This window comes from Cyprinodon tularosa, unplaced genomic scaffold (assembly GCF_016077235.1).
Source record: "Cyprinodon tularosa strain WSP-4 unplaced genomic scaffold, ASM1607723v1 ctg1024, whole genome shotgun sequence".
NCBI lineage: Eukaryota > Metazoa > Chordata > Actinopteri > Cyprinodontiformes > Cyprinodontidae > Cyprinodon > Cyprinodon tularosa.
Genome location: NW_024037810.1, coordinates 39,328 through 64,026, shown reverse-complemented (window position 1 = coordinate 64,026; position 24,699 = coordinate 39,328). Strand labels below are relative to the sequence as shown.

The 24,699-nt window shown below is 38.3% G+C and overlaps 1 protein-coding gene across 1 annotated transcript in view; it reads right to left on the bottom strand.

Moving 5' to 3' along the window:
* LOC119780235 (calcium-dependent secretion activator 1) overlaps positions 1–24,699 on the bottom strand; it is a gene marked incomplete at its 3' end in the record, with an annotated part of 164,303 nt that overhangs the window by 108,041 nt on the left and 31,563 nt on the right. The window contains exons 8-9 of the mRNA XM_038280190.1: positions 19,171–19,237; positions 222–330 (exon numbers count right to left, since the gene is read on the bottom strand). Coding sequence (XP_038136118.1) covers positions 222–330; positions 19,171–19,237 — 176 coding nt within the window. The remainder of the gene's footprint in view (positions 1–221; positions 331–19,170; positions 19,238–24,699) is intronic.

Below are 24,699 nucleotides of genomic sequence, written 5' to 3'. Positions count from 1 at the left end.
TTTTTTAACATAGGATTAAAAAGATACCCTTTGCCTTTTTTTTTAACCCTGCCTTTGGTCTGCCTGTATTCCTACACTTTAGTCGTACAGGAACACTAAAGGGTTAGTGTTATTTGTTATACAGAGAATTCACACTTTAGTCCCTGATAAAAAGGCTGTTACCATCTTTCTTATCATTGTTCCAGCGAAGGCGCTTTCTATGCAGTTCAGTGTTTATTTACCTGGCTGAGGGTCGGTGTAGTCCACAGTATATCCATCCAGCTGTAGAAGCTCCACAGGCTCAGCCTTTTTCTCTCTGTAGCTGCACATTGCAAAGGTGTACTGGCTAACCTGTAGCAATAAAACATAAAAGAGACACTTTTCTTTATAGTCAGTCCAGAAAACAAAACATCTAGAAACAAGAAGCTATGCACGTCTTCATAAATATAATGTAATGTATCAATAAACTGCCCATCTTGACATTTATCGATTTCTTTTGATTCTCCGTGTAAAAATGGCTGATTGAAATACGCATTTTAAATGCAAATTACCAGCATTGAACGTAGACATTCGTTCAAACTTATTGCCCTTATTGCCCTTTGTTACGATGTAAAAAGGTTAAAGCAACAGCAGCAGAAACCTTTCTTCTGCATTTAGGTTCATTTACAATTTATCAACATAAGAAAAAGACTGTAGCATATTAACCCATGATTCTTCTGTCATATCAGCACATATTTCAGGTTTATTTTGGAGGGTTGCATTTCATGCATTCACAGAAACTGTCATTCATTATAATAGGAAAATCTTATCGCACACATCCACGCTTGTTTCCAGGTTAGAATTGACGCAGGGCTGTCTGAGTGACACAGATTTGAAAACATGTTTCTGGCAGTGTGAGAAATACTGAATGTGTTAGGGTGTTCTGCAGGGAGGTGCGGTGGAGTTAACACTTTGGCACTTGTGTTTGAGGTTATTACAGAGATTTTTTGACAGATATGGGGATGGACCAGTTAAATAGTAGTGTTAATGAAAGCTTTGGAGGTTTAGGAGTGTACACCTAATGGAAGCTGATTTTACTGACACAATCTCAGTGCATCCGTCTATCCAGTTTCTTCCGTTTTATCCTGGTTTTGGGTCGCGGAGGCAGTGGTCTGAGCAGAGCTGCCCCGACTTCCCCATCAACACACACACCTCCTCCAACTTCTCTGGGGGGGGACCCCGAGGTGACACCAGGCCAGCTAACCTCTTACACCCTCAGGGGGTATAAATAAATTTCTGCCTGACAAAAACACACAAAAGTAAATCACTTATAGCCTCACAGCTATTAGATTTAAGAAGAAACTTTTGGTACGTCTGTAAAGGTAAGATGTCATAGAATGGTTTTCTGGTGTCAGCACCATTGTAGCTTTGACCCTGCCTGAAATATTAGGGACAAAATACAAAATATTTTGCATTTTTTTGAACCTCGCCAAAATTTTCTTTGAAATAAACATTGCAAAACACTACCAAAATATTATTTATAGCACAAAAAAAGTAGTACAGACTTTTAAATCTAAATGTTGTGTAAAAATATACCAAATTTGGACTCAATCAGATGAATCATATTTATTTTAGAATGGTATTAGTGAGAAATTTCTTAGGCGGAGAGGCCATTTTGGCACATTTATCCAAAAATGTCACCAAACTGTGTCAAATATGATTTTACATCAATACTGGGGGTTTGTTAAAATTACGAGATCACGTAGCAGCTGGACCCACCGGTGGTTCCGTAGGGTTCAAGGGGCTAAGAGATATCTTCCCTCCAGTGTGTCCCGGGCCTTCCACCAGGCCTCCTCCCAAACAGAGGCCTGGAACACCTCCTGAGGGAGGCGACCAGGAGGCATCCAGAAGAGATGCCTGAGCCCCCTCAACTGGCTCCTTTCTTCGTGGAGGAGCAATGACTCTAATCCGAGTTCCTCCCAGGAAACTAAGCTCCTCAGCCCATCTGGAAGGGTGAGCCTTCTCATTGTTTATGTCAAAATCAGAGACTTACTTTAATAACCAATCTATCTTCTCTCATTCAAAATCCTGCCAGCCGTGGAATTCTGCCAATCAACCTTCATTCACTGAATAACTTTGATCCCATCAAGTGAAAGCACTGCTAAAGCTTAGGAATAACAAAGTCTCCAACTTTCTAACAGAGTTGTCTTATCAATGATTTAGATTTTCAGAAAATATCCAACAGAATCATCAAGTGGGCTACTTTTCCTACTAGAGAGGAAAATATGTTCCGCTCTCCACCTGAGCCTGGCACACCTGGAGGAGAAGAACACCCACGATGGATGCTGTTCCTGGACTTCAGTTCAGCTTTCAGCACCATCATCCCACAGCATCTGATGGGCAAACTGGAACAGCTGGGCTTCAATACACCCCTCTGCTATTGGCTGCTAGACTTCCTCACCAACAGACCTCAGTCAGAACGCCTCTGATGTCATCAGTCTAAGCCCCTCCCCTCAGGGCTGCGTCCTGAGCCCCCTGCCGTTCACCCTGATGACGCACGACTGCGTCCCCAGGTTCACCACAGATCACACGGTGAAGTTTGCAGACGACACCACGGTGGTGGGCCTCATCAGAGACGACAACGACCTGGACTACAGAGAGGAGGTGGAGCAGCTGGTGGAGCAGAGATAACAGCCTGATCCTGAAGGTGGAGAAGACCAAGGAGATCATGGTGGAATTCAGGAAGAACCGGCATGCCATCTGAACAAATGATGCTAATATATCTGATTTTATGACAATGCTTAAGTAATTTATTCCTACGTTTATTTTTTTTAAACATTGGGGGTGCATTTTAGCTAAAAGGATTTTTTTTTATCAAAAACATAAGTAATGTGCACACATAGGCTATAGTTGTATTAACTATACATTACTATACATCTCCATTATCATTGACTCCTTCCTCTCCTCCTCATCACCATCTGCCACCATCAGCGACCAGAGCAGGCTGCTGCTTATTGCTTGGAGAAGAAGATCATCGTACCTGACCCCTCCCACCCTGGTTTCAATACTCCCCTCTGGCAGGAGGCTGCAGTCAATAAGAAACAAAAACCTTCTTTCTCTCCACAGTTAAACTTATTAACCCCCCTGAAAGTTTGGCCTTGCAAACACCAGGATGTCTGGACATGTACTGGAAATGATATTTAATTTAATGTCACATTGTTCTTTCTCTGCAAAATGATCCTGTTCTGTATTGAATGCATCACCTTTTTAACTTGACTGGGAAGGATATAGCTTTTTACATGTTTATCAACTACTCTGGTCTGTAGAAAATGTCATTTTATTCAACATTAAACAAAAAAATATATAAAGGCATCATCAAATATTCCTCCTAGGAAGCAAGCATCTGATAACAGAGGAGACAGTTCTGCAAAGAAAATGATATGTCATCCAGTAAAAGGCTGAATCTGCATTTTCAAATAGAGAAAAAAAAAAACATTATTAAGGTATTAGAGCTTCTCCAAACTCCCGCATCCTTAAAAAAACTGTCCAATTAATGAAGTTTGGCTTGAAGAAAGCAACTGTTGAATTAAAAAGGCTAAACGATTAGGACCGGATATAGAAAACCTTTCCATGTGTTTGATTCAATTCGGTTTATTTCTATAGCGTCAGGTCATGTCATCGTCATCTCAAGGCACTTTACAGTTCACCTGATCATCCAGTCTAATTGTATTAAGCAGGTTGGATACTTGCAGTGATTTCTTTAAGATTCCTGACAAGCCAACAAATGAATCATATAATTTTTAATAACTTCTGTGGCTTTAGACTGATTGAATGATTTTTCATATTTATGAGGATTTAAACAGGGCACCAAGTTCTCTTCAGACACTTTAAAATGTAATTTATACCTGGCACTAATGGCCTTCCAGCACCAAGACAACTGTAAACATATATAGCTAAAACTAGCTTTTCTGGTAGCTGCTCTAACCAGAATAATTTAGATTTATTTATTTGACAGAAACATCTGTTCATCTGTTGTTCCTAAACAGATCTTAAAATTCCTCCTGTACCTAAAAACTGCTTTTTCACTGTAAGAATTTTACAGTGAATAAAATATAAAGATAACTAAAAAACAGCTATAATTCTTCAAAACTTGTTGAAAAATACAGAATTAATGTTTGCTAGATCACAGATTTTAGGTTAATAAAATTCAATAAAACATTTAAATAAAAACAATTACACTAAATATATATATATCTATAGTAGCAGCTAAACACAGGTTCTGGTTTATTTTTGTTGTTTTGGGTTGTGGTTCTTTGGTTGGCCACATCTTGTTTTTATTTTTGTAAAAAGGTAAGTTGATTTCACTTTACAATATTTTGTTTTTGTTTATTTATAAAAGGGACATTCATGGCTTAAAGATTTAAAATATTTTGAAATACTCACCTCTGCTGTTTCACTGTCCAAGCAGGTGTGTACAGGACTGTACCATTAGATAATTGAAGAAGGGGGAGGTTGATCTGATGTATGGTATTTTCTTTATTGAGTTTGAGTATTTGTTTGGATTGAATTAATATATTTGTTTCTGTATTTATTGGTAAAAGTATTTCTTAAGTAGTTGTTTGTTTAAACCAAATTTTCCTTTTCTTCTTATTTTGAAGCTGAACAGCCTTTTAAAAATGGTTTTCTTCCAATTTAGTTCCTCCTCTATTTATAGCCCCATTTACACTACCCTTGAAAAACCGATCCAGGCCGAGATCGGTCCGAGCTTGGATCGGTAACCAGGCCAAGCTCAGTTTTGACGACCGTTCACACGTCACACTTATCTCGGTTATCTCGACGCCTCGACTCCTCGCCTCCTAGTGACGATGTGCGGTATTACTGCTAGGATTGAAGGAGGGACTCAAGCAGCTGGTGGCGGTAATGCACCAAACGCTGTTTGTCAACCGCCGTAAAACCCAAGAAGAAGAAGACGAAGGAGGAGGGAATCAAGCAAATCAAAATGGCGGCGCCCGTCACATTCAGAAAGTTATGCTTGATTATTATTGCTGTACTTCCGTGTTTGCGGTGGGTCAGGCGAAGACGGCAACCTTGCGCGGATGTACTTGAGAAAGTCGGCTTTTGGGAATGGAGTGTGAATCGGCATGTTCAGCCAGTCGGCGATGACGCGTTCTGCTCATGCACTCTTGTTATCAGAGAACCGAGCCAGGAAAAAACCGAGCCGAACCCACCTCGGGAACTGGTCTGCAGTTAGCGCGGTCCGGTTATGTCTATCTCGGTTCAGTTCAGGTTGTTTCCGTTCACACACGACAAGTTATCTCAGTTACTGAGCTCGGACCGGTCTCGGCTCAGTTTTTTAAGGGTAGTGTGAACGGGGTATAAGAAACATGTCTGCCATTGTTCTTGGTTGGTGTGGTTTGGTTGATGTCCTGCACAAGAAGAAATTAAAATGTTGTCTGCTGAAAACTCTCCAAAGCTTGTTCTTCTTTCAACCAGTTTGGGTCCCGCCTCCAAGACTGCTCGGCCTCCTGACAAGAATGTGACAATATATATATATATATATATATATATATATATATATATATATATATATATATATATATACATATACATACATACTAGTGATGTCAAACGATTAAAGATTTTATTTACATAATATCAACAGTTAACTCGAGATTAATCGCAAATTAATTAAAAAACCTGCTTAAACATTGTTGGGATATTTTGCCACAATGGAGCCCAAATCAACTGGATGAACCATTTCAAACCATCCCCCTTTCTTTTGCACAAAGAGAACAAAGAACGTCTGGGAAGTTCCGGTCAAAGGGACGGTCAGCTCACGCATGGACCAATCAGCTGATTTAAGGAGGCTGATACTTCAACAGGAAAATACCCCTACGTCATCCATGGTTTAAAACTCAGAGCACAAGCTCAGTCTTTCTCTTTCCCTGGGTTGCACCGCCTGTGAGGAGAGGCCCGTTTCACGTGAAATGCTAAAAGAAAGCTACCTGGAATGGGGATGCAAGATAGCACCCACCCAACCCCCACGACCCCAAAGACACCCAGGAACCCAAGTTCTCAGATCCCCCAAGCCTCCCACCTGACTCTCCAAAGCCATAGGATGGCAGCCTGTCGTCCCCTCTAGGAGATAAGGCTAATAAGCAGGGACCAGAGAGCAGGTAGACACTATTTCCATGCTGAAGTGATCTAAAAGAAAATCCTAAATTGATTAATAATAAGGTTATTTTTCATTTTCCAGTTCATGAGAATAGTTGTCCTTGTGGTACCCAACTCCGTGAGGACCATTTTGTACACTTCCTGTCTACATTGACACCATTTAAATCACCCAATATACACAATATACACTTTAGCCATAGTGATTATTCCTGACAGAGCTCCAGCCAGAACTTATGAACAGATGCACCAAACCACAGAGCGTGTGCGTGATCATCCGGTGTGTTGTCCCTGCAGTGGTACAGATCCTTTATCCCAAATAGTGCGTTCTGTGAGAAATTTTGTATCGTATAAGCTGCAAATTGGGGATTTATAGTCATACTGAAGATGTTCAAACATATTTGTAGCCAAAAATGACTGACAGTAGTGAATGACAGGTCTGCTTCCCACTTTAATGATGGTAGAGAGATTTTCTCATCCGTCTTTGACGATAACCTATACATTTTTTTTATTTAATTTTAGGGTGCAAATGAAATTGTGAAAGGCATTATTAAACTGGAAAAGAGCTTTTATTTTGAAAAAGGAAATAGAAATGTGAGATGATATTAATTTATCCCTGCAGTAGACCAGCATCTATGGGATTCTTTTGAAGCTCCTGTCTCCATAGATGGTAATGTGGAAAACAGAAAACTGCCAAATCAGATTTACAAAGGTATTCACAGCCTTTGCCTAATACTTTGTTGATCCTCATTTGGCAGCACGTCCAGCTGTCTTTCTGAATCTGATGCCACCAGTTCAGAGATTCTGGAGCCACCCTTTGGGATCTTGGCTCTGTGTTTTTCAGCTGATCAGCCCAGTTTGAGCCTGAAGGTGTTTTGGAGCAGGTTTTCATTCAGGATGTCTCTGTTAAAGCCTGCTTTCATCTTTCCCTCCATCCAGTGTTGTTTTCGTTACCAGTGATGAAAAGATTTTGTTGACGCTACTTTTTTAAATGACGATAACCAGAACTGACTGTTGGGATCTGGAGGTCTGTCCACCTTTCTCCAGCAGAGGGCGCCCTAGGTCTCCTGGAGCTGAGCTGACGACCACACCTGCGGCTCATTGGCTCATCAGGAGACCGGCATTTAAGCCGCAGCAGGACTACACTCCAGCGCCAGAGTGTTAAGCTAGTTATGGTTAGCGAAGCCTGAGCCAACCAGCCTGTCTGATTCTCTGACTCCCCTGAAAACTAGAATCTGAATTTAACCAGTTTTTGTCCTCTCTGCTTCTTAGGAAGAAACCTGACTGAACTCTGGTAGAGTTTCTCAGCTGAAACCTGCCTGCCTGCTCTCAGAAGCACTTCATTGCTTAAACTATCAGAGCCTGCCTGCCCGCTCTCTAGAAGAGAACTGGAAGAAACTCTGAACCTGAACACTGACATGTCTGAAGCCGAGCCCTGCCGTTGCCTAGCCCTCTGCCGACCATCTGCCTCTGGACCCTCCTGGTTCCCTCCCTCTGCTGTTCAGCCTGAACCGCATCCCAGGTACAGACCTGCACAACTCCTCTGACAAGATCATCTGAATCCTGGCTAACCCAACTATCCCTCTCTGCAGAGAACCCCGTGTGACCAGTCCCGGATCTGTTTCCCAGCATCAGTTTAATAATATTGTGTTTTCTCAATAAACAGTCAAACTTTTCATCTGACTCCGTTTGTGTTCTGCATGTGGGTTAGGAACCTTAATCCCATCATGACACTGACAAGCTAAACATGGATCTCTGATGACATATTAAGTCATGGGTGTGAGTTTTGGTTGATGGGCCGAGACTGAATAAAAATGTTAGCGGGTGGTCTGTCATACCTTTAAAATGCACCACTGTGCTGTAATCTGCTAAGCAATATCAGCAATGCTGCTACATTCTGTTTGGTCACATCTGTGCTTGTGCAGAAATGCGTCTTTGCGCACAAATAGATCAGTCTGCACTCCACTCTGATGGTTCGCTCTCAGCAGTATGGCTCTTCCTGCTTTTGCTACTTAATAAACTATATGTGGCTGATCATCCTCTTCCAGGCATAAATATATAATAATCCCTTTGTCTAATTATCAATATTGTATTTCTTCTATGTCAAAAGAGGTGATCCAATACCTTCATTAATTTCTACCAAAAGTAATCCCTAAAATATATGCAAAGCAAATAGGGGGTACATAAAAACATTTAATATTTTACTTCCAAGGTAATGAATTATAATAAAAGTTTATAAACCAAGAATGTTTTGAAAATCAACATTTACATAATGACTGGAGTGGATATCGGTGCTGTGTACCTGGAGTAGGAAGACAGGGGCAAAGACAAAGGTCACAAGAAAAGAAACATGCTGTCCCTCTGTGCTGTGTGTGTGTGTGTGTGTGTGGGGGGGGGGTGAGAGTGTGCAAATGGGGGTGAGCGGGGGGACTGCGGTTTACATGCTGGGTTTCCCTTGTGTTTGTGACAAATGACATTGCCTAAGACGGCACTGATGACACCTAAGGCCATCAGGGAGGAAGCTGCACTGAAACTGCAGCAGCTCTTTGGCCTACAGGACCACACTAAGGCAGATCTAATAGTACTCAGATCCTGCCAACCCCCTACACCCTCCCTTAAAAGCCAGACCCTACACCACCCAGTTCCCTGTCAGTCTGTCATTCCCATCACTCTCTCTCAGCTGTCACTAAGCTAAAGCTAAGATGAAGAAACAGAAAGTGAGGTAGGAGTACTCACTGTTTTACATATATCACCATGACTAGATGAAAGCTTTTTAATAGCCCTGATAAAGTCATTCTGTATATTATATAAAAAGTATAAATTTGAATCCTGTCTAATATTAATTAAAAGTTCCAGGAAAAATGTTACCCTTTACAAAGGTGCTACATCACTAAGAAAAAGATGGCTGCAGCTAAAGGTTCCCTAAAGGCTTTGGGGTGTTCTACTTGACTTGGAAAAAGATTTCCATTTAAACAATATTCAAAGAATACTTAAATTATACAAACCAACGAATTTACTGTACTTTCTGATTCTGACACTGAGGCACAGGATAGCAAACTCTGTCTTATATCAGAGATCACAGGAGGTGAAACGCAGCTCCAGACTAGCCTTGAATGTGGTGATGTCATCAGAACGCTTCTGCTCCAATTGACCCATATTTATGCTGCGTGTTCTCCTCGAGTTCGTACTTCCTGTGTTCTTGTCAAGAACATACTTGGGCAGTGAATGAAATAAAGTTTCTTGGTGTGATTTTAGACCACAAGATCTGCTGGAAACCACATGTAAGCTATGTGAAAAATAAGCTTGCCAAATGCTGTGCTATTCTTAGCAGGGCGAGTCATATATTGAACCCAAAATCACTAAAAATGCTTTATTTTTCATTGTTTTTGCCATATTTGATTTACTGTGTAGAAGTTTGGGGTAACATCTATAAGAGCACATTACAAGCCATATGCACACTACAAAAAAGAGCAATAAGAATAATATGCAAAGTAGGATTTAGAGAGCACACCAATCGATTATTTATACAGCTATATGCATTAAAATTCACAGACCTGGTAAAATTCAAGACAGCGCAAGTAATGTATAAAGTAAAAAACAAACTAGTGGCTAAAAATATAAATGAATTGTTTCAAGAACGAGATGAAAAATATAATTTTAGAGGAGAGGCAGTATTCAGAACGAAGACGGTACGAACAGAGATGAAAAGAATGACTATATCAAGTAGTGGAGTGAAGTTATGGAATAGTCTACAGCCGTGTTTAAAGCAGAGTGTGAACATAAATTTGTTTAAGAGAAGGTACAAAAAATTACTTTTGAATAAATATGTAGAAGAGGAAAGATAAAAAACAGGTAGATTAATATGGAAGAGTGAATGTAACTAGTTAAATGAGCAACTTAGGTCTCTTGATTCATTAGGGATGGGAAACTTAAAAGTTTATACTTCGTCCCATTCCTTTTCGAACAATTTATTATGGTTTATGTATTCATTGTGTTGTGTTGTATTTACACATCTTATATTGTTTTGTTGTTCGAATAAACTGAACTGAACTGAACTGAACAGGTGGAGTGAAAAAACAGCTGTTAGTGAGCTTTACTCCTTTTTTAGTCACGTCATTTAGTCCCAGTTTTAGTCCTCGTTTTGGTCACAAAGCAAATAATTATTGCTCAGTCTACTTGAATAGTGCCTGCTGTAAATTAAATTAATTAAATTAATTAAACCAACACAAATATCTGAATTCTTAAAGCTTACAGGTTTGCCTCGCAAACCCATAGGACGTCCACAAAGATAGAAAAAGAACCATTGCATTTTATTTTTCAAAAGATCAGCCACCCAAGGAAAGACCTACCGCATACAGAGAACAACTTACCCAGGACTGATAGAGGATTCGTCCATATTTTGGTCAATATGTTTTAAAAACTTAATTTCCATCACATCCTCCAAAAGGAAACATCCAGAGAAGTGCTGTCTTGTGTCATGGAGAGTTTTTGAAGACTCTGCAGCCTTCTTGAATGGGATTTTTTAGCTCTTTTGTAAATTGTAAAAAAAATGGGTCAAGATTTTTAATCCTTAGCCTATTACCAAATATTCATACACAGTGTAGTTTGCACGGGATTCGATTGCATTGGTTCCTGTATTAGTGCCAATAATCCAGTTATAACTTACTAGTTTCACACCGTTTATTTTACTTGAACTGCATAGAATAATAAACAAAGTTGGGAAATTCTTAGATTAAAGTATATTTTAGATGCAAGTATTTCAGTAGGGCCCATTTTTCTTTACTTTAATTTTCTAAAAATTATAGATTATACTAAGTATAATCTATCATTTTAATAATCCAGATTATACAAAATAATATATTGTGAAATATAATATATATATATATATATATATATATATATATATATATATATATATATATATATATATATATATATATATATATATATATATATATATATATATATATATATATATATATATATATATATATATATGTGTGTGTGTGTGTGTTCTTTAAATAGGGTTTATATTTTCCAAAAATGAGCTTAAACATATATTTATTGAATACTGTATTGAATACTTTCCTATTGTTGAGAACACAAGACAACCACAGTACACTGATATTTATAGTTATAGACCGATGCCTGGCTTTAGTGCATTATTTATAAAGGGCTCAAAAACATTAATGTATAAAAAATGATGAATAACAGCCGCTATCCAATGCAACATCATTATATCATGCATCCCTATTATGGACATAACTTCAATTCCATCAATCGATCCATTCATGGCTTCCCTTTAAGCTGCATCAGTGATTATCCTCATTCACAAACAGCAAAATCAAATTTAGAAATTTTTCTTAAGTTTTCTATCTAAGGAAAACCAGTTGGTTGCATCGACTCATTGACTCGAAGGAAATCCCTCACACTAAGCATGTGTGGCATCTATAAATTGTCATAAATTGATAGATGTCAATCTAAAACGTTTGCTCTTGGTTCAAGACTGCTAGCATGCTCTAGCTACTGGCTAACCAGTTAGCTTTTCCTATTTCCAAACCATTCTGTTTTGAGAAGTATGAGGGAATTTTATTAGCTGGAACGTTTTGCTGGTCTCAGGGTGTCAATTGACATTTGGTGCAGAGGCTTGCATAAAGGTAAACTGTAAAGTTCCTTGAGATAACACATGTTGTGAACAGGCGCTATATAAATAAACGGATTTTAAATTTGTCATGAGGCGGTGTTTGTTTGGAGGACCAGTTGGCAGAGGTGAATTAAAGTTGGTTTAATAAAGTTCACAGGTCCAGGGGCAGGAATCAAAGTCCAACAGATAACTACTAACGCACCTGAACCAAGGAGACATCAGGGGTTAACCAAAACTAGGAGCCAGGGAGAGACGAGGTAAGCTGACAGAAGTTAGACGAGGATCCAGCAAGCAGGAGCTGAAGAGGGAGGGCTTTTAAAGGGGACAGAGACAAAGAGAGGGCTAACGAGGGGATTGAAAACAGGTGCAGGCAGAACAGAAAAACAGAGCAAGGGAGGACACAAGAGGGCAGCAGAGGACAACAAATGGAAAACCAAGAAAAACAGGAACAAACAGACCAAGACTCTGACAAAATTAATTTAAAAGAGCTGTTGACTAAAACTAATATTTAGGGTGATGTTAGGTTTATTCAATGATGATTATAAAATTAATGTGTGCTTATAAAACATTTGTGCGAGGGGATGCTCCACTCCTGTCTCATGATCCAGGCAGGAGACCATCCTGCCTTGTCATTCCGATGGAGCGTCCTGTCTTTATGAACTGATCAATTGTTCTGTCAGAACAATACTCTGTTTGTAACCATGCGTCATGTTCTGTTAATAAACGCTCTGTGGAGGAGGTCCAGTGGGAGACTGGTGCCACCAGTCTCCCACTGTCTCTCCTTTCTGCAGAAATTTTATCCATTATTGTGTATTTCAGTTCTTCTTTTGCAAAGCTTACATTTATGAACCCGACAGGTGATTAAAAGTTTTTTTTCTATCCCGTGGGACAATTGGCCAAAGTTTAAGCCTTTTTTTCTCTCTAACGACATCCTTTTGAGATTTTAATTCCTCCTTCCATTATGAATTGCTTAGATAACTACTCTTCATGTTGGGCTGAGCCAGTCTTTAATTTGTTGACTTCAGCTTATTGAAAATGCTGCTGTACGCCTTTTAACCAACACTAAGATACAACAACACATTACTCATCTTTTGGCATTTATAGATTGGCCTTTTTTTTAGCTTTTACATGGTCTTGCCCCTCAATATTTTCCCATGTGTTGGGATCTGGAGGTCTGTCCACTTTTGTCCACCAGAGGGCGTTCTAGGTCTCCTGGAGCTGGAGCTGACTGCACCACCTGCGGCTCGTTTGCTCATCAGGAGACCAGTACTTAAGGAGGCGGAGAGCTACACTTCGACGCCAGAGTGTTTGCCAGTTATGGTTAGCAAGCCTGAGCCAACCTGCCTGTCTGAATCTCTGACTCCCAGAAAACCTGAACCTAATTTGTTTTGTCCTCTCTGCTTCCCAGGTTGAACCTGCCTGAAACCTGAAACCTCGAAGAGTTTCTCTGTTGGAACTCTGTCAGTCTGTTCTCTGAAGAATCCTGGAGAATCAAACCTGTCAAAGACCTAAATGACATAAATGTAAACTAACATATACATACATACACAAACACATCAGCAAAAATCCACATGTACACCCTTGTTGTGTATTTTTGGAATACTGTGGAAGTAGAGAAATGGGTCTATAATTTGGGAAATTATGTCTGTTCCCAGATTTATAAAATGGAATACCTTTGGTTGTTTTAATCTTTTCTAGAAATTTACCCAACGTAAATAACAGACGGCAGATGTAAGTCAGAGGCTGAATAATTTCCTCAATTACCTTCTTAATTACTGTCATATCAATGCCATCACAGTCAGTTGACCTCTTGTTATTACATTTATTGAAAATATCTATAATTTCCTCTTCTCCCACAGCAGTGAGAAACAATGAATAAGGAGTTCTGCTGATTAATGTTTCATTCGGAGCTCCGGTGTTGTAGCATTCAGGCTTTTCTCTACAAGTTTGGGTCCCACACTAACAAAATATTTATTTAAATTATGAACATCATGAATGTCCTGAAAATTGCTATCGTTATTTACAAAAATCTGTGAAAATCAATTTTTCCCAAATTTTTCTTGATGAAATTATTCAATACACTCCAAATCCCTTTGATATTTTTTTTATTTCTATCTAATAATTAACTACAATAATCCTGTTTAGCTATTTGTAGAATAGCTAAACAGGATTATTCTAATATTTCTTATACTTATTTTCTACTTCCAAAAACCTATACCTTATGAAATCTCTATATAATTTGTTATTTTTTTTGCAGGCATTTTGTAAAGCCTTTGCGATCTTTGCAGCTCCCGGGTATTTGTTTTAATGAGAGAATATTATTAATGGACAGTTTTATTGTATAATACTTTACAAATATTCAGAAAATTATCATATGGTATTTCAACATTATCTTCTTAAAAACAGACTCCATGTTTTAATAAGTGCTCTTTGAAGCACTCTTTTAGTGATTCATCTGTTCTTACTCTTTTAAAGTGTGGATAACTTTTATCCTCAGATTTTATAGAAATTGTGCCTGACAACAAATACTGTAAGATGATCACTAATATGCTGAATTATTAATACACTTAACGTATTGTTATCTGAGGTATTAATAAATACACTCACCGGCCACTTTATTAGGTACACTTGTCCAACTGCTCGTTAACACTTAATTTCTAAGCAGCCAATCACATGGCGGCAACTCAGTGCATTTAGGCATGTAGACATGGTCAAGACAATCTCCTGCAGTTCAAAGCGAGCATCAGTAGGGGGAAGAAAGGTGATTTGAGTGACTTTGAACGTGGCATGATTGTTGGTGCCAGAAGGGCTGGTCTGAGTATTTCAGAAACTGCTGATCTACTGGGATTTTCACGCACAACCATCTCTAGGGTTTACAGAGAATGGTCCGAAAAAGAAAAAACATCCAGTGAGCGGCAGTTCTGTGGGCGGAAATGCCTTGTTGATGCCAGAGGTCAGAGGAGAATGGCCAGACTGGTTGGAGCTGATAGAAGGGCAACAGTGACTCAAATAACCACCCGTTACAACCAAGGTGGGCAGAAGAGCATCTCTGAACGCACAGTACGTGGAACTTTGAGGCAGATGGGCTACAGCAGCAGAAGACCACACCGGGTGCCACTCCTTTCAGCTAAGAACAGGAAACTGAGGCTACAATTTGCACAAGCTCATGGAAATTGGACAATAGAAGATTGGAAAAACGTTGCCTGGTCTGATGAGTCTCGATTTCTGCTGCGACATTCGGATGGTAGGGTCAGAATTTGGCGTCTACAGCATGAAAGCATGGATCCATCCTGCCTTGTATCAACGGTTCAGGCTGGTGGTGGTGGTGTCATGGTGTGGGGAATATTTTCTTGGCACTCTTTGGGCCCCTTGGTACCAATTGAGCATCGTTGCAACGCCACAGCCTACCTGAGTATTGTTGCTGACCATGTCCATCCCTTTATGACCACAATGTACCCAACTTCTGATGGCTACTTTCAGCAGGATAATGCGCCATGTCATAAAGCTGGAATCATCTCAGACTGGTTTCTTGAACATGACAATGAGTTCACTGTACTCAAATGGCCTCCACAGTCACCAGATCTCAATCCAATAGAGCATCTTTGGGATGTGGTGGAACGGGAGATTCGCATCATGGATGTGCAGCCGACAAATCTGCGGCAACTGTGTGATGCCATCATGTCAATATGGACCAAACTCCCTGAGGAATGCTTCCAGCACCTTGTTGAATCTATGCCACCAAGAATTGAGGCAGTTCTGAAGGCAAAAGGGGGTCCAACCCGTTACTAGCATGGGGTACCTAATAAAGTGGCCGGTGAGTGTATATTATCTATTAATTTGGCATGGTTATTTGTGATCATACTAGTGATTTGGGGGGAAAGGCTCAAACTGTACATGATATTATTGAACTCTTAAGTAGGTTTATGATTAAGTAAGTAGATGTGAATTAAAGACCCACAGATGAAGAAGACTTTCTGAGATATTACTGTGTATGTTTGCTCAAACCATTCTTTAAATATGTCCATATTGGAACTATATTGGAATGAGCTCTATATATACCACTAACAATCAAATTTTTCGACTTTTCCATAAATATATAACTAATAAAGGCTCAAATGCATTTTTAATCACTCTGGTCATCACATCTCGTCATGGTTTTCTACTATTTTATATTTTAAGTTTTTGTCAACATACATAGCTACTGCTGCCCCAGTTTTCCCCTCTCTAATGATTTAATTGAACAGCCTCCTTCTCATGAGGGATTCCTGTTTCAGAGATGGCTATGATGCTGAATGGCTGATTAAACTGGTTCAGAGAGCTTTTGCTGTTGTTGAATTTTGCAGATACCTTTTTGCTGTTGAAATGAGTAGAAAACTACGGAAGATGATTAGACCCAATGAAAAAAAAAAAAAGTTAACTGATTTTTTTTTATTTTATTTCAGTATAGTATGGGGAAAAAGTCAGAATTCTGACTTTTTTCTCAGAATTCTGACTTTTTTTATTGTCAGAATTCAGTCAGAATTCTGAAATAAAGTCAGAATTCTGACTGGACCTGAGCTGCCGTAGCGCAAAGATGTCTGCCTCCATGGCTGCGAGACCCGCTCCTATGTAATTATAAATAACGAATTCTAAGGCAACGCAAATATTAAGGTTAAGAGGCTGAGCTCGTAGATGATGATAAATAACATAGTTATGTATAATATATTACATTTCTGACTGTATATCCCTGTAATTATTACACACTGTAGCTTTAATTTACCTAATGAACTTGAGCTAGTTTCATTACATAACATTTATAGGTTTGTGAACTTGTGAAAAAGTGAGCTATGAACGTGAGCGAGTTTGTTTTAATTTTAATTAGGTGGCACAACATTGGCTGATGAAATAGTAGTTAAACTAGGCAACTGGCAGGTATACAGAGCCTTAAGTGCAAACCCATGAGCTGTTAAGTAAGAATTGTGGGAAAATGTTACCACATAAATACAACGAACCAATATTGCTCATGATACAGCCTCACATTAAGGTTCCCCTATGTCACTACTGAAGAGGCCAAAAGCAACAACCAAAGAAACACGGAGGGCGTTCTGACCCCCCTACGGTCACAGGGCTCTGTTTGTTCAGAGCGCCAACAGTGAGCAGAGCAGCTAGAGCGCTTCCCTTGAAAAATAGCTCTTAGGTTGTTTTTTTAAAGACAACAAACATAACAAGGAAGAAGATGAACAATAATTAAAAAAAAAAATAGGTAATTCCACTTCTCTCTGCTGTCTTCATTAACATGAAAAGATCATAGTCTAAAGGTAAAAAGCAGGTTATAACATCATTACTATTACACTGAGCCGTGCTTAATTTAGTTTTTCTGTTTCACTTTTTTTAAAATCCATAACCAGCTTCATAACCTGGTCAAACCTTCTCACCTTATAGACTTTTACTAAGGTCTAAACAATGCAAAACTATCAAAGAAACAAAAAAGTACAATTTAACCACTTTAAAGACGAATAAATGAGAAGGTTATGTTATCAAATAATTTTTTATTTTTACTAAAGGTTTGGATTTAGAATGATTTAAAATATCCAGCTTTATTTGTTCCAGATTTTTTTCATATATATACATTTAGGTACTAAAAAATATATATTTATGATCCATGTGTTCTAAAATACGTTAGAAAAGCAAAGGCTTTTCATACCCTGCTCTTTCCCTGAGTTAAATGTTTTTTTCTTTTTTTTTACACCTCAGACAACCAAGATGCACAATAACAATCCTTCAAATTAAAAGGCTTTTTAATATTTTATTGTCCGATAAGGTTGGAACTAAAATACTAAGTTGATCCAAACATTTGATTAGGATAAATAGAATAATTAATACAATGCATCATGTAGACATTGGTGTTTAGGCTAAATCTGGTTGGTCTGTCATAATCTTGATTTAGTCCAGAAATAGTTATTGAGAATTGGGCTGTTTGGTCGGTCTGATTTGGTCCAACTTTAGTCCAATAATAAATGATGAAAAGACGTCTTCAACGTCTTTTCAATGAGCTGAAAATTATGGCTTTTCAACCAAATGCAGGCGTGGTTTGGATGTAAATCATGTCGTCACATCAACCAGTTTTTGACCTCTGAAGAAGTTAGTCAATGGCCAAAAGAAGATCCACTGAATTTTTAGCTCTGCAGCCCAGCGTCTATGAAACGCACAGCACCTTTGTTTCTCCATTCAAACTTCATGTACAGACAGATATAAAAACAAACACATACACATGAGTCTATTGACCAGTATTTGTCACTTGCTATAAATTTAGCTGGGAGCAAGTGAGAGGCTTCAAGTTGGCGGCGCTCAGGCTTTTCTAGCTGCAAGTGTTAGACCAGCTAGTGTTCACTCGACTTTGTCAATCCGCTGTCAACTTGTAGCTCTGAGACATATCCTCTCTAACGCAGAGGAGACAGGCCTACTGCCGCCCACCCCCTTCTCTACCGCCTGCTGCCCACCTCCCGATGTGGAGCCACCAGGAAATGGCCTCCACCCGCCACCCCCACCCACCCAACTATCTCCTGACAAAAGCCTGCTTGGCCTTTCCATCATTCATCTGACAGCAAAAAGAAGACAGCTGTGCTGCTTCTCTTTTTCTCACTGCACACACACACACACACACACACACACACGTGGTTTGTAAAAAAAAAATAAAACGTTGGATCCATAAATTAGCTCTCACGAGGAAGGAGGATTTCTCTTTTTTAAACAGTTCTTTTTTAAAATGTAATCACGTTTTTTTTTTTTGTCTTTTTCAAAATTTACTAAAAACATCCCCATATTTTAAACAAACACAGATGCTTTTACTGTTGCCGTTTGAAACGGCACAAGCGGTCGCTCATACCTCAGTGAGGTTTAGTCAAACCTCTGACTTGCGTAGATGAATTAATCATATTGAAGAAGCACCCAAATGATTAATCACAAATACGTGATAAATATGGATATTATATCAGGTTTCATCACATTGCAAAAAGTATTTTTTTCTGAAAATAAATGCATTTTGTCCTGAACTGAAGACGTAAGTGAAAGACTTTGCCAGTGGAAAAAGACTATTTACATTTAAAATAAGAAAAAAAAAACATTGCAGCCTTATTTCAAGTGCATATTATCTTATTTTAAGAGTAAATAACCTAATTTGATTTTGCTCAAATTAAGGGTAAATACACTTACTTTAAGACATTTTTAGATATTATTGCTTTTGCAGCACTCTATCTCATCTAATTCAGGAAGGGAGATGTTACAAGTAAAATGCTCCCAAAATACAGAAAATACAGAGTCACACAACAATTATAAAATAGCAATATTATACTGTTCTTTGTAAGCAGTTTCCATTATAATGTCTCTAAAGTGAATTAAAATGATCTGAATGTACCTACCTGGACCAAGACAAAGAATCTCTTCTTCCATCTCTTCCACACATTTTTGCCAATGGCCCAAAGATACCTGTAGCCAGAAAAAAGAAGAAGAAAATTAGAAAAAGGGAACAAATTTAGAATAACTGTTTTATTTTTCTGTCTAATGCTGCTTTGGTATTTGCTTTTGCTGCCATTAAAATGGCATAGATCTGATACACCCGTAGGAGAGTAAACACTGACCTCTTCTGGTAGAACGTTGTAAAGGACACAATATTTCCAAATCAGAATAAAGTTTATTGCCAAATAGGTTTGCACTTACAAGGAATTTGACTTGGTGTTGATGGTGCAAACAAAATATATATATATACAGAATTTCACACAATGTTCTGTAGAAATATCTTTACAATATATAGATATAAAGGTTTATATATGAACACTTTAATATCTATATATATTTACACGCACAACAGGGTTTGGTTTAATTTACCAACTGGCCAATTGTGTGAAGACTAATTTCAGTGGCAGAGCATGCTGATATGGATTTTAAGATGTTTATGTGCAGAAAGTTTAATTTATTTTATTCTTAAGGTTCTTATAATTTGTTGTCTGTTGAAAAACATGTATTTTTTTAATGAATATGCCATTGAGCTAACATTGACTAAAGAGTTGTGTGTTCAATGTTTGTAAATGAACTGAAAATGAATTCATTTGCATTACTTTCTCAGTAAATATTTTTAGAATACAATATACGCTATAAATTCACAGTAAATTACTGTCAACTTGTACATTATTTTCACATTACATCATGTAAAAGTACAGGGCCTTAAATTTATCAATTTGAACGAAAATGCTGTAATTTCACAGTAATGTCCTGTAATATCAAGATCATTGTTTTGTTATTGAAGCTGGAAAGTTACAGTATGCAGTTGTACTTTCAAAGCAATATATTGTAATATCACAGCTGGATGATCTGGTGAACTGTAAAGTGCCTTGAGATGACGTGTTGTGAATTGGTGCTATAGAAATAAACTGAGACAAATTGTAAAATTACAGTAAGTTGTTGTATGATGAATACGATTCACAGTATATTGATGCAATTCTTACTGTGAGAGTTATGAAAAACAGCTATTTAATGTAAATTACATGCAAAATATCTTTTAGTGATTGTATATAAAAGTTCCAAAAAAGACACTTCGCTTCCCATATTTACAAAATATATATATATATATATGTATATATATGTATATATATATATATATATATATATATATATATATGTATGTATATATATGTATATATATATATGTATATATATATGTATACATGTGTATATATATATATATATGTATATATATATGTATATACATATATATATGTATATATATATATATGTATATATATATATGTATATATATATGTATATATATATGTATATACATATATATATGTATATATATATATGTATATATATATATGTATATATATATATATACAGATATGTATATATATGTATATATATATACACACACACATATATATATATATATATATATATATATATATATATATATATATATATATATATATATATATATATATATGGCCAAAAGATTATATATACATAATATAGAAATATGGGCTATAATACATATTTATTCTAACTTAAGTTTATTTGTTGTGCGGAATGCTGTATTGACATACCATTCCGCACAACCAAAAAATAAAAACACCTCTTTCATTTAACACCTGATCTTTGATAGAAAGGTGGCCCTACAGTCCCAAGTGATGTGATTTGAAGAGGCACAAACATACCAGCAGCCTGAATGATGCTCTGTTTGTGAATGTTTAGACACAACCAATGAAAAAGAAAAGCACTAAGGAAGGGTTAGGACTGCCAGATAAGGAAAAATATGTACAGACGTGAGAGAAATTCCTCTCAGTATCCAATGTACGAATTTGAGAGCATGTAAAGAGAAACCAACATTTCGTAATGGTGTGTGTTTTAATGCTTCTTTTAATTTATAGTTGTTTTTTTTGTAAAGATGTGATCTATTTGTGTTGAATGTGCAATAAAGACATTTTCAAAGATCTAATATAATCTGCATGGGGGGAGTTGGCCTAGTGGTAAGAGCAGTGCACTTCTGTTCTGAGAAAGTTGCAAGTACCCGGTTCGATCCCCACAGCCTCCACCCTGGGTTCCGCAGCAAAACCCTTAACCCCACACTCCTCCCCAGGGGCCACACAATGGCAGCCCACTGCTCCCCAAGGGGAAGGTTGAATGCAGAGAGTGAATTTCAGTGGGGCGTCACAGTGGGGCCGGTGCCCATTTCCAGAAGTCTACAGGGAAAAGCAGGGTCAATCCTGGACAAGTCTCTAGGTTTATGAATGTACAAATCACTATCTCTGTTGGGCCTTTTCATCGACTTTAATTTCTACAGCCTAACCCAACCCTTACCCTAACCACTAAGGGTTCATACATAACCCTAGATTCTACATAATTTAACCACCAAGTTCATTTTATGGACACAGCCAACACTAAAGCACAATTACACAGGTATAGCAGCATATCAAAATGTAAACATGACAAAGCAGCCCCAACTACATGCCTTTGAAGGCGTCCAGAAGCTGTTTTATATATCCAATCTTCAATTGTTTATACTCCATTTGTCCATAAGGGTCCACAGATTAAAAGTAATGATGAGAAAATAAGGTGGCAGCCCTCTCCCTGGGCTGTGGGAGAGGTGTTGGGATCTGGAGGTCTGTCCACCTTCCTCCAGCAGAGGTGTGAGCTTACGACCACACCTGCGACCCATCAGTCATCAGGAGACCAGCATATAAGCAGCGGCAGGACTACACTCCAGCGCCAGAGTGTTAAGCCAGTTATGGTTAGCGAAGCCTGAGCCAACCTGCCTGTCTGATTCTCTGACTCTCCTGAAACTTGAACTTGAGCCTGATCAGTTTTTGTCTTCTCTGCCTCCTAGGAAGAAACCTGACTGAACCCTGGAACTCTGGAAGAGTTTCCTCTGCTGAAATCTGCCTGCCGGCTCTCAGGAGCTCATCTGAAGAATCTTACTGTCTGAACCTGCCTGCCCGCCCTCAAGAAGAGGATCGGAAGAAACTCTGGACCTGAACACTGATAAGTCTGAAGTCGAGCCCTGCCGTTGCTTAGCCCTCTGCCAACTTCCAGCCTCTGGAGCCTCCTGCTTCCCTCCCTCTGCTGCTAAACCAGAATCACGTCACAGGTACAAACCTGCACAAATCCTCTGGGAAAGATCTTCCGCATCCTGGCTAACCTAACTGTCCCTCTCTACAGAGAACCCTGTGTGACCAGTCCCGGATCTGTTTCTCAGCATCTTTCTTATAACTTTGTGTTTGTTTCAATAAACAGTCAAACTTTTCATCTGCCTCCGTTGTGTTCTGCATGTGGTTTAGAAACCTGAATCCCATCATGACAAAAGGACCATTCTGTATTTTGCAGGACAAGTGGTAATCCTAGGTTGAGTGGGTCAGAAATATTAAAACATGTGTTGGATATTTTCTGATATACGAGCATATGTGGCCCTTATTTGTCTCTGACTGATAAAAACAAAATGTTCACTAGATTGTTTTAGGCAGGAAGCAGAGTTGTAGTTTAACAGACCTCTCTGCAGCTTCTCTACTTTTACCCACTCTTTACTCTTTCCAGACAGTCTCTTGCCTACGACCAAAATCTAATAAATTAGCAAATATTCCCAAAGGAGTAATTCATGATATTCTAATTAAAATTAAAAAACTCCAATTGGGGAAAAAGTTAGAACGAATAAATGTGGTTTATTTAGCATATTTAGCAATTAGCAAGATCTCTTTCCTCAAAAAGTCTGCTAGTTCTTATCAGAAAATTTTGTTTTTGAACTCTTAAATACTGCAACTCTTGACCGTTTAAAAAGCTGCGGAGTGCTTCGGATGGATGAAAACAATCCAGCGGGCCCAGGGACCAGGCTGTGGCAGGATGAGGGCTGGAGAAAACTATGTGTTAGATGGCAAAAAAGGGGCTGCAAAGGTGGGCTAGTTAAGCTAAGAAGGAATCCCAACAGACAACCTCACCTGGACAGTAAACATCACCTCCCTGGTCCAAAGGGCCCAGAAGCACTTGGACTTCCTTGCTCCATGTATTTAATGTTCTGAACTTCCATATCATATTCTCCCACACTGTTTACATTGGATCACTGCTGCAATTTATGGAATAGAAATGTTCTGAAAGCTTTATGAAATGAAATTTTGTTTTGTATACACTGTGTATACAAAATGACAATAAAGGTTGTCTAAGTCTAACACTAACTTCTTTCTGTAATTCTGCTTCTGTCTCCTTGAACCCCAGTGGGCCTCAGCAGATGGCCGCTCACACTGAGCCTGGTTCTGCTGGAGGTTTCTTCCTGTTCAAAGGGAGTTTTTCCTCTCCACTGTCGCCACAAGCATGCTTAGTGTGAGGGATTGCTGAAGAGTCAATCAATCAATTCAAATGAACTTGTTTTCATTATATAGAAAACTTTGAATCAATTTGACTGGATGATCTGGTTGAATTGTAATGTTCCTTGAGGATGACATGTTGTGAATTGGTGCTATAGAAATAAACTGAATTGGATTGAATTGAATTACCTACTGAGGAACAAATTATTATTTTTTAAACGATCATTATCACCTATGTCATTGCTCAAGATCATTCAACTAGTTACCACTATCTTGTAGAAATGTGCAGAAATCTGGTTAGGTGTAAAAAGGGTTTTATTACTGGAATACCAATGAAATGTTTTTAGATTAATTCATCAGGAAAGTATAAATAAATTAAAAAGTTTGAATAAAAAAATAAAAGCAAATAATGTTTTTCATAACTGATCCACCTGTTTTACATTGTTTCATCCGCCTGAATTGGAGGCGACTGGCCTTTCACTCTGTTTGAAAAGGTTTTGACACCTAAACATGAATCTTTATCAGCTCTGTTGCAACATCTAGAACATTTGACAAGTTCTTATGCTGCTTGACGCGACACATCAACCAATCAGAGAAACTGATGTGGAAGCTTGCAGGGAGACAGGCACAGCATTGCTGATGCAGAGCACTATGATCACTCCTCTTAAACAGTTTGTTAATTCCAAAATTAACTAAAAATGTAGAAACCTGCCTACAAAATATGTTTGCTTTTATTATTCTGGTGCCTGCAGTTTGTACCACATACCTGAAAAACAATTAAGTCTACTTCCAGCCCCCACCAACAGTAGCGGAAAACCCCAAAGAGGCAGCTGCTGCTGGGGATTCCCAGTGACAGCAAATGACGACGATATTTGGGGGTCTGAGCGGCTCCCACAGAGAAAAAATAATTGAAGGCAGGATGGTAATCTGGATGAACTGATATCTTCAGGTGGACTTTCTCACTTAAAAATTTATTATAACTACTTTCTACTCACTGATCACAGCTAATATAGCAAAGCTGCTCTCTGCCATTGAACACAGGAGCAGCAGAAGCATCTGGACTCACTTTACTGAACACACTTCAGCAGATTCAAGGATGGTCTG